Source organism: Oncorhynchus masou, chromosome 29 (assembly GCF_036934945.1).
Source record: "Oncorhynchus masou masou isolate Uvic2021 chromosome 29, UVic_Omas_1.1, whole genome shotgun sequence".
Lineage (NCBI taxonomy): Eukaryota > Metazoa > Chordata > Actinopteri > Salmoniformes > Salmonidae > Oncorhynchus > Oncorhynchus masou.
In genome coordinates, this window is record NC_088240.1 from 43,658,625 (window position 1) to 43,673,722 (window position 15,098).

The window sequence follows — 15,098 nt, forward strand, 5'->3', positions numbered from 1 at the left end:
CTAGTGTACCTACACAGAACCTGTATTCTACAGTATAGTGGGCAATGACATTCTCCATACCTGCATCGAGTAGTTTGCTCCAACTTTCACAAGGTTCTTAATGAGCTCAGCAGTATGCTGAAAGTGGACATTGGCTGAAAGAAGCATAATAAAATGTGTCAGCAGAATTCCGCTTGAATCGTCACGGGGAAGAGCAGCAAGATCACATAATGACAGAAAACCTATATTTCATAAAAATTGTCATTTTTGTTAAAAGTTCTTCAGTTTTTGTCATTGTTAGATTATTGCTGTTTTAAGTGTCGTTTGGCAAGACGCACACTGCAGACTGGTCCTACATAGTAAATAACAACACAACAGCTACATAACTGACCCCAGATCATTGTTGATGCCTTTTTCTTGGTTTCACATAGTTAGTCACTCACCATCTGCTGTGCCGTGTACAAGCATCAGAGTCTGTTCCCTCAGTGGCTGGACATTCTGTAACACACTGGAGAACTGCAACAGAGCCAATCATAGAAGTGTTAAGAGTATTAGAAAGAGTTTGCTGGCATATTGTTAGAAAGGGAAGGTCAACAAGCATTCCTAGTGGCTAGTGAAAGTCCATACATCCCTTGCACAGTCTTCACATTCTGCTGCCGAAAAATTACATCTAAAAATGTATTAAATTAGATTTGTTTTTTTATCGATCTACACAACTTACTCAACACTTTCAAAGTAAAAAAATAAATAAATATATTTAAAAAATGAAGATGTATTGATTGTGTGCCTTCACACCCCAGAGATAATACTTGTTAAAATAACCTTTGGCAGCCATTACAGTTGTGAATAATTTTTCAATAAGATTCTATCAACATTGCACAACTCTTATGGCAACATACACTGAGTTTACAAAACATTAAGAACACATTTCTAATATTGAGGTCCACCTACGCGCTAGCACTCAGAACAGTCTCATTTCGTCGGGGCATGGATTCTACAATGTGTCGAAAGCATTCCACAGGGATGCTGGCCCATGTCAACTCCAATGCTTCCACAGTTGTGTCATGTTGGCTGGATGACATTTGGGTGGTGGACCATTCTTGATTTTATATTTATTTAACCTTACTTTAACGAGGCAAGTCAGTTAAGAACAAATTCGTATTTACAATGACGGCCTACCAAAAGGCAAAAGGCCTCCTGCAGGGACGGGGGCTGGGATTAAAAATACAAAAAATGAATCAAATATAAATATAGGACAAAACACACATCATGACAAGAGAGTCAACACAACACTACATAAAGAGAGACCTAACACAACAACATAGCAAGGCAGCAACACATGACAACACAGCATGGTAGCAACACAACATAACAACAACATGATAGCAACAAACATGGTAGCATCACAAAACATGGTGCAAACATTATTGGGCACATTATCGGGCAGACAGCAGCACAAAGGGCAAGAAGGTAGAGTCAACAATACATCACACAAAGCAGCCACAACTGTCAGTAAGAGTGTCCATGATTGAGTTTTTGAATGAAGAGATTGAGATAAAAATGTCCAGTTTGAGTGTTTGTTGCAGCTCGTTCCAGTATCTAGCTTGCAGCGAATTGAAAAGCGGAGCGACCCAGGGATGTGTGTGCTTTGGGGATCTTTAACAGAATGTGACTGACAGAACAGGTGAGGTGTTGTATGTGGAGGATGAGGGCTGCAGTACATATCTCAGATAGAGGGGAGTGAGGCCTAAGAGGGTTTTATAAATAAGCATAAACCAGTGGGTCTTGCGAGGGGTATACAGAGATGACTAGTTTACAGAGGAGTATAGAGTCCAGTGTTGTGTCCTATAAGGAGCATTGGTGGCACATCTGATGGCCGGATGGTAAAGGACATCTAGCCGCTCGAGAGCACCATTACCTGCCGATCTATAAATTACGTCTCCGTAATCTAGCATGGGTAGGATGGTCATCTGAATCAGGGTTAGTTTGGCAGCTGGGGTGAAAGAGGAGCGATTACGATAGAGGAAACCAAGTCTAGATTTAACTTTAGCCTGCAGCTTTGATATGTGCTGAGAGAAGGACAGTGTACTGTCTAGCCATACTCTCAAGTACTTGTATGAGGTGACTTCCTCAAGCTCAAAATCCTCAGAGGTAGTAAACACACCTGTGGACACAACAGAGGTAGTAAACACACCTGTGGACACAACCCAACCAAGCCGCACTGCTTCTTGACACAATGCCCATTTAACCCGGAAACCAGCCACACCAATGTGCAATGTGTTGGAGGAAACACCATGCACCTGGCGACCGTGTCAGCGTGCACTGCGCCCGGTCCTTCCCAGGAATTCCTAGTGTGCGATGGGACAAGGATATCCCTGCCGACCAAACCCTCACCTAACCCGGACAACGCTGAGCCAATTGTGTGCCACCCGAACGGTCTCAGGGTCACGGCCGGCTGCCTGGTAAGAGCCTGGTAAGAAAGCTTTGTTGTAGAGCATTTAACATAAAATCCAGGGAGGGTCCAGCTGAGAATAAGACTGTATCATCTGCATATAAATTAATGAGAGAGCTTCCTACTGCCTGAGCTATGATGTTGATGTAAATTGAGAAGAGCGTGGGGCCTAGGATGAGCCTTGGGGTATTCCCTTGTTGACAGGCAGTGGCTGAGACAGCAGATTTTCTGACTTTATGCACTGCACTCTTTGAGAGAGGTAGTTAGCAAACCAGGCCAAAGACCCCTCATAGACAACAATACTCCTTAGCTGGCCCACAAGAATGGAAGGGTCTACCGTATGAAAAGCTTTGGCCAAGTCAATAAAAATGGCAGCACAATATTTCTTAGAATCAAGGGCAATGGTGACATCATTGCGGACCTTTAAGGTTGCAGTGACACATCCATAACCTGAGCGGAAATCAGATTGCATACCCGAGAGAATACTATAGACATCAAGAAAGCCATGCAGTTGATTAGACAAGTTTTTCCAAAACCTTTGGTAAAAAGGCTAAATAGACAGCTAGGATCAGCTTGATCTCCCCTTTAAATAAAGGAAGAACCGTGGCTGCATTCCAAACAATGGGAACCTCCCCAGAAAGGATAGACAGGTTAAACAAGTTGGAGATAGGCTTGGCGATGATAGGGGCAGCAACCTTAAAGAAGAAAGGGTCTAAACCATCTGACCCAGATGTTTTTTGGGGGTCAAGCTTAAGGAGCTCCTTTTGCAGCTCAGACTCAGTGACTGCCTGCCGGGAGAAACTTTGTAGCGGGGAAGGGGGAAAAAAAGGGGGAAGCATCGGGGATAGTCCCATTAGAAGGGATGGGAGTTGAGGAAATGTTGGACGGGCAAGGAGGCATGGCTAAGTACAATAGGAATCCTGACTTAACGAAGTGTTGATTAAAAAGCTCAGCCATGTACTTCTTGTTATTAACAACCACATCATCAACATTAAGGGACATGGGCAGCTGTGGGGATGTTACGAACATTGTTGTAAGAATTGGACCAAAATGCAGCGTGGTTTGGGTTCATCACCTTTAATATATGTGAACCGGCACAAAAACAATAAAGAGCAAAGAAACGAACGTGCAGCTTAGTCGTGCTCAAAGGCAACAATACTAAAACAAGATCGCACAACAAACAGGTGGGAAAAGGCTGCCTAAGTATGATCCCCAATCAGAGACAACGATAGACAGCTGCCTCTGATTGGGAACCATACCAGGCCAACCGAGAAATAAAGAAACTAGAATGCCCACCCTAGCCACACCCCGACCTAACCAAAATAGAGGATAAAGGATCTCTAAGGTCAGGGCGTGACAGTACCCCCCCCCCAAAGGTGCGTACTCCGGCCGAAAAACCTGACTCTATAGGGGAGGGTCCATGTGGGCATCTAGCCTCAGTGGCGGATCCGGTGCGGGACATAGACCCTGCACCGCTCGTGGATCTGCCCGCTTCGGTGGCGAGTCTGGTGCGGGGATCGTCGCCGGAAAATCCGGACCATGGATCATCGCCGGAGGAACCGGATTGTGGATCGTCGCCGGAAGCTCCGGACCGTGGATCGTCGCCGGGGACTCCGGACTGGGAACCTTCTCAGGGGGATCCGGACTGGGAAACCTCGCAGGAGGCTCCGGACTGGGAACCCTCGCTGGAGTCTCCGTACTGGGAACCCTCGCAGGAGGCTCCGGACCATGGATCGTCACTGGAGGCTCCGGGCCATTGATCGTCACTGGAGGCTCCGGACTTCAGACCGTTGCTGGAGGCTCCAGACTGGGAACCGTCGCTGGAGGCTCCGGACTAGGAACCGTCGCTGGAGACACTGGACTGCAGACCGTCGCTGGAGGCTTGGTGCATGGAGCTGGCACAGGGCATACCAGGCTGGGGAGACGCACTGGAGGCTTAGTGTGTGGAGCTGGCACAGGGCATACCGGCTGGGGAGAGGCACAGGAGGCCAAGTGCGTAGAGCCGACACAGGACGTACCGGGCTGGAGAGACACACAGGAGGCCTGGAGCGTGGAGCCAGCACAGGACGTACCGGGCTGTGGAGGCGCACTGGAGGTATGGAGCCTAGAGCTGGCACAACGTGTACTGGACAGATGACAAATTTCGCACGGCAAGTGCGGGGAGCTGGCACAGGACGTACCCGGCTTTGGAGGCGCACTGGAGACATGGTGCTTAGAACTGACACACATTGTTCCGGAATGATAACACACTCCTCAAAGCGAGTGTGGAGAGCTGGCATAGGACGTACTGGGCTTTGGAGGCGCACTGGAGACCTGGTGCGTGGAGCCGGCACAGATGGTACCGGACAGATGGCATGCTACTCAGGACGAATACGGGGATCTGACAGGTAGCATCGGACAGCTAACACGGTCCTCAGTGCGAATGTCTTGCCTCTCCAGCCAAACCAACAGCTCCTTCACTTCATTCTCTTCACATTTCACCAACCACTCCTCGAAGGTCTCTATCTCACCCCTCCGTTCACTCTCTCTCAATCTATCCAATGCTTCCTCCATGGTCTCTGACTCAGCGCCGCTGACCACCCAGTGTGCCTCCCCCACAATTTTTTTTTGAGGCTGCTTCTTGGGCCTACGTCATGGCCGCTAATCCCGGTGTCGGCGATGTCCCTCGTTCGCTGCTTCTGCCTGCTTCCATGGCAGGCTTTTGTCTCCTGCCATTATTTTGTCCCAAGTCCAGGATGTCCTCCACTCTTGGCTTTCCTCCCAGGCCCAGGATTCCTGCTCCTCCTGGGCACGCTGCTTGGTCCGTGGATGGTGGGATCTTCTGTCACGAACGTTGTTGTAAGAATCGGACCAAAATGCAGCTTGTTTGGGTTCATCATCTTTTATTATGTGAACCGGCACAAAAACAATAAAGAGGAAAAAAACTAACGTGATGCAGTGTTCACAAGCAACTATACACAAACAAGATCCCACAACAAACAGGTGCGAAAAGGCTGCCTAAGTATGACCCCCAATCAGAGACAACGATAGACAGCTGCCTCTGATTGGGAACCATACCAGGCCAACCTAGAAATAAAGAAACTAGAATGCCCACCCTAGTCACACCCCGACCTAACCAAAATAGAGAATAAAGGATATCTAATACCAGGGTGTGATAGAGGAGTGTTATTTCTCCAGGTCTTTAACCGTTTTCCAGAACTTCTTGGGGTTAGACCGACAGAGACATAACTGCTCCTTAAAGTAACTAACTTTGCCTTCCGGATAGCCTGAGTGCACTTATTTCTCATTTGCCTGAACGACAGCCAGTTAGCCTGACTATGCGTGTGCCGAGCCTTTCGCCAAATGCGATTATTGAGAAGGAGTAACTCTGCAAGATCACGGTCGAACCAGGGGTTGAACATGTTTCTAATTATCATTTTCTTTATGGGGGCGTGTTTATTAACAATACCACAGAAAATATAAAAAAGAAGGTGCAAGCGTCTTCGACAGAGGGGATCAAGCTGATTCTATTCCATTTACAGCAAGGCTTGCTCATTCAAGTTTCTTAGCAAGGGTCTATGGCAAATCAGGACAAGTCATTTCACTGGGCAGCCATTACAAACACAGGCTGTAAAACAGTGATCTCCAAGGTCATTACAGAAACACCAGACTGATACCTATGAGGATTATTTGAGAGGATAACATTGAGGAGAGTAGCCTTTTCTGCGTGTTTGGAGTCACACGTTGTGGGATTGGTAATAATCTGAGAAAGATTTAGGGAGTCCCATTGCTTTGGGACTTAGTCAGGTGGTTTAAGCATGTCCCAGTTTAGGTCACCTAGCAGGACAAATTCAGACTCAGTGTAAGGGGCCAGAAGAGAGCTTAGGGTACAGGCTGGTGCTGATGGAGGACGATAGCACCCAGCAACAGTCAAAAAAGAGCTATTTGGTTTTAATGCTTAAAACCAGCTAATCAAATTGTTTGGTGACAGACTTGGTGTAGACAACCGAGCACTGAAGGTAATCCTTGGTAAATACTGCCACTCCCCCTCCTTTGGAAGATCTGTCTTACCGAAAAAGTTTATAACCAGAAAGGTTAACATCAGCATTCTAAACACACCTCCTTAACCACGTCTCAGTAATGACCAACACATCTGGATTGGAGCTGTGAACCCACACTTTCAATTGAAAGAACTCACAAAAATCTGTTGAACGTGAAAAACCCAGCAGTGTTTTAGTTCTTGACACCGGTGCACTTGGCACCTACTACCATACTCTCTTTAAAGGTACTTACATATTTTGTCTTGCCTATTCACCCTCAGAAAGGCACACATACACAATCCATGTCTAAATTGTCTCAAGGCTTCAAAATCCTTATTTAACCTGTGTCCTTCCCTTCATCTACACTGATTGAAGTGGATTTAACAAGATTTAACAAGTGACATCAAGAAGGGATTATAGCTTTCACCTGGATTCACCTGTTCAGTCTATGTCATGGAAAGAGCCATTCTAAAATGTTTTGTACACTCAGTCTATATACATTATATTTGATTGCAGACTGAGAATGGACCATTCACTCAACATCTCTTTAAAAGCCACTCTGGTGTGTCTTTGGGTGTAATTGTGTAATGGGTGTAATTGTTCCACTGAAAAATAAAACTCCCCAGGGTTTTCAAAAGCCTACGGCAGGTTTTTCTTTAACTTTGTACCTGGGCTTTCCTCCTTTCATTTTCATTTTAGTCTTCACAAACTACCCAGTCCCTGAAAGTGACAAGCATAACCATAACATGGTTTTCCAACCTTAAAACTTGAAAATACAGTGCATTCACTCAACATTATTGGCCTGTATTACAAAGTGAAGGCTGTGTTAAAAAATATCCACTTCAAATTATCCGTTCTGTTTGCAACAAGCCTGTTAAGTAATACTGCAAGACAACACAGCAAAGTAATGAACTTTTGAGGCGAAATAAAAAACAACAGGTTTGGGTCAAATCCAATACAACATAACACAGAGTGAAACCTTCTGTATTTTTAAGTATTGTGTCGGCAGCATCATGTTATGGGTATGCTTGTCACTGACAGGGACGAGGGAAAAGAGCAAAGCCCAGGTAAAAAGTTAGAGGACAACCTGTCTCAGTCTTCTGATAAACTAAACCTGGGATAGAGCAGGACAATTATAAACAAAAAAAAGAATAACAAAGAAAATGCCAGAATGGCTTTCCAGGAGGTGCTGAATGTTCCTGAGTGATCTAGTGACAATCCATACTTGCTGAAAAAGTCTAAACAGTCTAAATTTGCTTGAATAATCTCAAACAAGGTTTGAACATTAATATCTATCAATGATTTCCAACCAAATTGAATACTGAGCTTGAGACATTTTTACAAAAACAATGGATATACACTACTGTTCAACAGTTTGGTGTCACTTAGAGAAAGAAAATCACATATTTTTGTCCATTAAAATAACATCAAATCGATCACAAATACAGTGTGGACATTGTTAATGTTGAAATTGCCTATTGTAGCTGGAAACAGATGATTTTTTTTAAATGGAATATCTACATAGGTGCACAGAGGCCCATTATCAGCAATGACACATTGTGTTATCTAATCCAAGTTTATCATTTTAAAAGGCTAATTGATCATTAGAAAACCATTTTGCAATAATGTTAGCACAGCTGAAAACTGTTGTATTGATTAAAGAAGCAATAAAACTGTCCGCCTTTGGATCTGGAGCATCAGCATTTGTGGGTTCGATTACAGGCTCAAAATGGCCAGAAATAAATAACTTTCTTCTGAAACTCTTTAGTCTATTCTTGTTCTGAGAAATGAAGGCTATTCCATGCGAGAAATTGCAAAGAAACTGAAGATCTCGTACAATGCTGTGTACTACTCCTTTCACAGAACAGCGCAAACTGGCTCTAACCAGAAGAGAAAGAGGAGTGGGAGGCCCCGATGCACAACTGAGGAAGAAGACAAGTACATTAGAGTGTCTAGTTTGAGAAACAGACGCCTCACAAGTCCTCAACTGGCCGCTGCATTAAATAGTACCCGCAAAGCACCAGTCTCAACGTCAACAGTGAAGAGGCGACTCCGCGATGCTGGCCTTCTAGGCAGAGTTGAAAAGACAAGGCCATATCCCAGACTGGTCAATTAAAAAAAATTAAGATGGGCAAAAGACCAGAAACTGGATATAGGAATATTGGAAAAAAAGTGTTATGGACAGACAAATCTAAGTTTGAGATGTTCGGATCACAATGAAGAACATTCATGGGACACGGAAAAAATGTAAAGATGCTGGAGGAGTGCTTGACGCCAGCTGTCAAGCATGGTGGAGGCAATGTGATGGTCTGGGGGTGCTTGGTGGTGGTAAAGTGGGAGATTTATACAGGGTAAAAGGGATCTTGAAGGAAGCTATGACCCCATTTAGCAACGCCATGCCATACCTTGTGGACGGCGATTAATTGGAGCCAAATTCCTCCTACAACAGGACAATGACCCAAAGAGCAGCTCCAAACTATGCAAGAACTAGTTACGGAAGAAGCAGTCAGCTGGTATTCTGTATATAATGGAGAGGCCAGCACAGTCAACCCTATTGAGCTGTTGAGGGAGCAGCTTGGCCGTATGGTACGTAAGAAGTGCCCATCAAGCCAATCCAACTTGTGGGAGGTGCTTCAGGAAGCATGGGGTGAAATCTCTTCAGATTACCTCAAGAAATTGACAACTAGAATGACAAAGGTCTGCAAGGCTGTAATTGCTGCAAATGGAGGATTCTTTGAGGAAAGCAAAGTTTGAAGCACACATTTATTATTTAAATTAAAAATCGTTATTTATAACCTTGTCAAAGTCTTGACTATATTTCCTATTAATTTTTTTTCATGTAAAACAAGGACATTTCTAACTGACCCCAAACTTTTGTAAGGTAGTGTGTTGCCCTAAGAGTTCTCCAAAGTTGGTAGAATATCATAAAAAATGAGTCACAGAGGCTGCCAAAGATGCTTCCACCAAGTATTAATTCTGGAGCTGGAAGACATACGCGATCAAGACAATCAATTCTCTATCATTTTCATTTACTTAGAAACTGTGGAGTGGGTTCAAATCAAATTAAACATTATTTGTCAAGTGCGCCGAATACAACAGGTGTAGACGTTACTGTGAAATGCTTACTTACAAGCCCTTAACCAACAATTTAGTTCAAGAAATAGAGTTAGGAAAATATTTTATAAATAAAGTTAAGTAAAAAAATAAAATAAAAAGTAACACAATAACATAACAATAACGAGGTTATATACAGGGGTAGGGGTGCTGAGTCAATGTGCAGGATTACAGGTAGTCAAGGTAATTTGTACATGTAGGTAATGGTAAAGTGACTATGCATAGATAGTAAACAGTGAGTAGCAGCAGTGTATCTAGACCTGGACCCATGGCAAACCTTTTCAGTCTCCTGAGGGGGAAAAGGTGTTGTTGTGCCATATTCATGACTTTCTTGGTGTGCTTGGACCATGATAGTTCATTGGTGATGTGGACACCAAGGAACTTGGAACTCTCGACCCACTCCACTGCAGCCCCGTTGATGTGAATGGGGGTGTGTTCGGCTCTCCTTTTCCTGTAGTCCGAGATCATCTCCTTTGTCTTGCTTACATTGAAGGAGAGGTTGTTGCCCTGGCACCACACGGCCAGGTCTCTGACCTCCTCCCTATAGGCTGTCTCTTTTGTGTTGTGATTCTGTTGTGTTATCAGCAAACTTACCGATGGTGTTGGAGTCGTGCTTGGCCAAGCAGTCATAGGTGAACAGGGAGTACAGGAAGGGACTAAGCACGCACCCCTGAGGGACCCCAGTGTTGAGGATCAGCGTGGTAGATGTGTTGTTGCCTACCCTTACCATCTGAGGGTGACCCGTCAGGAAGTCCAGAATCCAGTTGAAGAGGGAGGGGTTTAGTCCCAGGGTCCTTAGCTTAGTGACGAGCTTTAAGGGCACTATGGTGTTGACCATGAGCTGTAGTCAATGAACAGCATTTTCACATACAGTTGAAGTCGGAAGTTTACAAACATTCAGGTTGGAGTCATTAAAACTTGTTTTTCAACCACTCCACAAATTTCTTGTTAACCATCTAGAGTTTTGGCAAGTCGGTTAGGATATCAACTTTGTGCATGACACAAGTACATTTTTACAACGATTATTTCACTTATAATACGCTGTATAACAATTCCAGGGGGTCAGAAGTTTACATACACTGATCTGTGCCTTTAAACATCTAGGAAAATTACAGAAAATGATGTCATGGCTTTAGAAGCTTCTGATAGGCTAATTGACATCATTTGAGTCAATTGGAGGTGCACCTGTTGATGTATTTCAAGGCCTACCTTCAAACTCCTCTTTGCTTGACATCATAGGAAAATCAAAAGAAATCAGCCAAGACCTCAGAAAAAAATTGTAGACCTCCACAAGTCTGGTTCATCTTTGGGAGCAATTTCCAAATAGCTGAAGGTACCACTTTCATCTGTACAAACAATAGTACGCAAGTATTAACACCATGGGACAACACAGCCATCATACCGCCCAGGAAGGAGATGCGTTCTGTCTCCTAAAGATGAAAGTACTTTGGACCAAAAAGTTCAAATCAATCCTAGAACAACAGCAAAGGACCTTGTGAAGATTCTGGAAAAAACAGGTACAAAAGTATCTATATCCACAGTAAAACGAGTCCTATGTCGACATAAACTGAAAGGCCACTCATCAAGGAAGAAGACACTGCTCCAAAACTGCCATAAAAACAGCCAGACTATGGGTTGCAACTGCACATGGGGACAAAGATCGTACTTTTTGGAGAAATGTCCTCTGGTCTGATTAAACAACAATAGAACTGTTAGGCCATAATGACCATCGTTATGTTTGGAGGAAAAGGGGGAGGCTTGCAAGCCGAAAGAACACCATCCCAACCGTGAACCACAGGAGTGCCAGCATCATGCTGTGGGGGTGCTTTGCTGCAGGAGAGACTGGTGCACTTTACAAAATAGATGGCATCATGATGGAGAAAAATTGTGGATGTATTGAAGCAACATCTCAAGACATCAGTCAGTAAGTTAAAGCTTGGTCGCAAATGGGTTTTCCAAATGGACAATGACCCCAAACATACTTCCAAAGTTGTGGAAAAATGGCTTAAGGACAACAAAATCAAGGTATTGAAGTGGTCATCACAAAGCCCTGACCTCAAACCTATAGAAAAAGTGTGGGTAGAACTGAAAAAGTGTGTGCGAGCAAGGAGGCCTACAAACCTGACTCAGTTCCACCAGCTCTGTCAGGAGGTATGGGCCAAAATTCACCCAAAATTCACCCAACGTATTGTGGGAAACATTTAAAGTCAATCCTAACAAATACTAATTGAGTGTATGTAAACGTCTGACCCACTGTCAATGTGATGAAAGAAATAAAAGCTGAAATAAATAATTATCTCTACTATTATTCTTACATTTCGCATTCTTAAAACAAAGTGGTGATCCTAACTGACCTAAGACAGGGAATTTTTACTAGGATTACATGTAAAAAAATAGTGAAAAACTTCCGACTTGAACTGTAGGTGTTCCTTTTGTTCAGGTGGGAAATGGCAGTGTGGAGTGTGATTGAGATATTTTTGGGGGCGGTATGCGAATTGGAGTGGGTCTAGAGTTCCCGGGATGATGCTGTTGATGTGAGCCATGACCAGCATTTCAAAGCACTTCATGACTACCGACATTAGTGATACAAGGAGGAAGTCATTTAGGCAGGTTATCTTCACTTCCGGGCACAGGGACTATGGCGGTCTGCTTGAAACATGTAGGTATTACAGACTCGTCAGGGAGAGGTTGAAGATGTCAGTGAAGATATATATATACATATATATGTATACAGTGGGGCAAAAAAGTATTTAGTCAGCCACCAATTGTGCAAGTTCTCCCACTTAAAAATATGAGAGAGGCCTGTCATTTTCATCATAGGTACACATCATCTATAACAAACAAACACTTCTTTGGTTAACCAGATGATTCCATATGTGTTCTTTCATAGTTTTGATGTCTTCACTATTATTCCACAAAGTAGAAAATAGTAAAAATAAATAAAAACCCTTGAATGAGTGGGTGTGTGTCCAAACTTTTGACTGGTACTGTAGGTTCTGTAGATTTGTAGGAAAACTATCAAATGTAATCCCTTTTCAGAATAAATTTGAAGGAAGCAAAATGTGAAGACTGTGAAAGGTGTTGGCAGACGTTCTTTTCACTTTGTCGTACAGGCCAGTAATGTGGAGGGAATGCACTGTATTTTCATGTTTTGTGAATGCAAAATCAAGTTGTGGGTATACTTGTCACCGGCAGGGACTGGGAGGCTTGTGAGGATTGAAATAAAAAAATTAAGGAGCAAAGCCCAGGTATAAAGTAAAGGAAAAACCTGCTGTAGTTAAATTTTTCTGAAAAATAATTACACCCATTTTGATGCCAAAGACACACCAGAGTGGCTTTCCAAGAGGTGTTGCATGTCCCGGAGTGGTCCATTCTCAGTCCTCAATCAAAAACAATGAATATTCTCTGAGTGTATAAACATTAAGAACACCTGCTATTTTCATGACAGACTGACCAGGTGAAAGCTACAATCCCTTCTTGATGTCACTTGTTAAATCCACTTTAATCAGTGTTGATGAAGGGGAGTAAAAAATATTTTGAAGCCTTGAGACAATTGAGGCAAGGACATTCAGAGGGTGAAGATGGTGCTGAAGAACATGGCTGATGTTTTACATTCTCCCAACCAATTGTGCAATTTTGTCATTTTTTTGCTTTTTGCGGAACTTATTTTTTTCAACTTATTGTGTACATAATGTTGCTGCCACCATCTCCTATGACTGAAAATAAATTCTGGACATCAGAAAAGCGATTACTCACCGCGGACTGGAATAAACTTTTTTCTTTCACTAGTCCGATGAGAAGGATAAACTGCTTTCACTGGAACAGGCCCAGATCCACACCAATTGCATGAAGAAAAGATGCTGGAAAAGGGGACGCAGATCGGGGATCGTTCTGCGAATCCAGAGGCGAGCGAGTAAACGCTCAATGTCTTCCGTTCTCCTTGCTAACGTGCAATCGTTAAAAAAATGTCATTGATGACCTACTATTAAGATTATCCTACCAACGGGACATTAAAAACTGTAACATGTTATGTTCCACCGAGACGTGGCTGAACAAAGAAACGGACAATATAGAGCTGGCGGGATTTTCCATGCACTGGCAGAACAGAGACGCTACCTCTGGTAAGACGAGGGGCGGGGTGTGTGTCTTTTTGTCAATCAATAATATTTGGTGCGCGATGTCTAATATTAAAGAAGTCTCGAGGTATTGCTCGCCTGAGGTAGAGTACCTTAAGATAAGCTGTCGACCACACGATCTACCAAGAGATTCCTCATCTGTATTATTCGTAGCCATCTATTTACCACCACAAGCAAAGCTGGCACTAAGACCGCTCTCAACCAACTCTATAAGGCCATAAGTAAAGAAGAAAATGCTCACCCAGAAGCGGTTTACCTAGTGGACAGGGACTTTAATGTAGACAAACTCAAATCAGTTTTACCAAATTTTTCCCTGCATGTCACATGTGCAACCAGGGAGAATAAAAACCTAGACCACCTTTACTCCACACACAGAGATGCATACAAAGCTCTCCCCCGCCCTCCATTTGGCAAATCTGACCACAATTCTATCCTCCCGATTCCTGCTTACGAGCAAAAACTAAAGCAGGAAGTACCAGTGACTCGCTCAATACGGAAGTGGCCAGATGACGCGGATGCTACACTACAGGAGACTAATTCAGACGCTTATAAGAAAACCCGATATACCCTCAGACGAACCATCAAACAAGCAAAGCGTCAATACAGGATTAAGACTGAATCCTACTACACTGCCTCTGATGCTCATCGGATGTGGAAGGGCTTGAAAACTATTACGGACAACAAAGGGAAACAGACGCAAGCTGCCCAGTGACACAAGCCTACCAGATGAGCTAAATGCCTGTTATGCTCACTTCGAGGCAAGCAACACTGAAGCATGTACAAGAGCTCCAGCTGTTCTGGATGACTGTGATATTGCTCTTGGTAGCCTATGTGAACAAAACCTTTAAACAGGTCAACATTCACAAAGCCGCTGGGCCAGACGGATTACCAGAAAGTGTACTGAAAGCATGCGCGGACCAACTGTTAAGTTTCTTCACTAACATTTTCAACCTCTCCCTGGCCAAGTCTGTCATACCTACATGTTTCAAGCAGACCACCACAGCCCCTGTGCCGAAGGAAGCGAAAGTAACCTGCCTAAATGATTTCCGCCCCGTAGCACTCACGACGGTAGCCATGAAGTGCTTTGAAAAGTCATGGCTCACATCAAGAGCATCCTCCTGGACACCCTAGACCCACTCCAATTTGCATACTAACAGATCCACAGATGACGCAATCTCAATTGGAAGGACCACCTATGTGAGAATGCTGTTCATCGACTACAGCTCAGCGTTCAACACCATAGTGCCCACGAAGCTCATCACTAAGCTAAGGACCCTGGGACTAAACACCTCCCCCTGCAACTGGATCCTGGACTTCCTCACGGGCTCCCCCAGGTGATAAGAGTAGGCAACAACACTTCCGCCTTGCTGATCCTTAACACTGGGGCCCATGATGGGT

At 43.9% G+C, this 15,098-nt stretch overlaps 1 protein-coding gene across 1 annotated transcript in view; it reads right to left on the reverse strand.

Annotated features, from left to right (window-relative positions):
* LOC135519884 (inactive dipeptidyl peptidase 10-like) overlaps positions 1-15,098 on the reverse strand; it is a 181,876-nt gene that overhangs the window by 4,052 nt on the left and 162,726 nt on the right. The window contains exons 24-25 of the mRNA XM_064945084.1: positions 423-495; positions 61-134 (exon numbers count right to left, since the gene is read on the reverse strand). Of these exons, the coding sequence (XP_064801156.1) occupies positions 61-134; positions 423-495 (147 nt within the window). The remainder of the gene's footprint in view (positions 1-60; positions 135-422; positions 496-15,098) is intronic.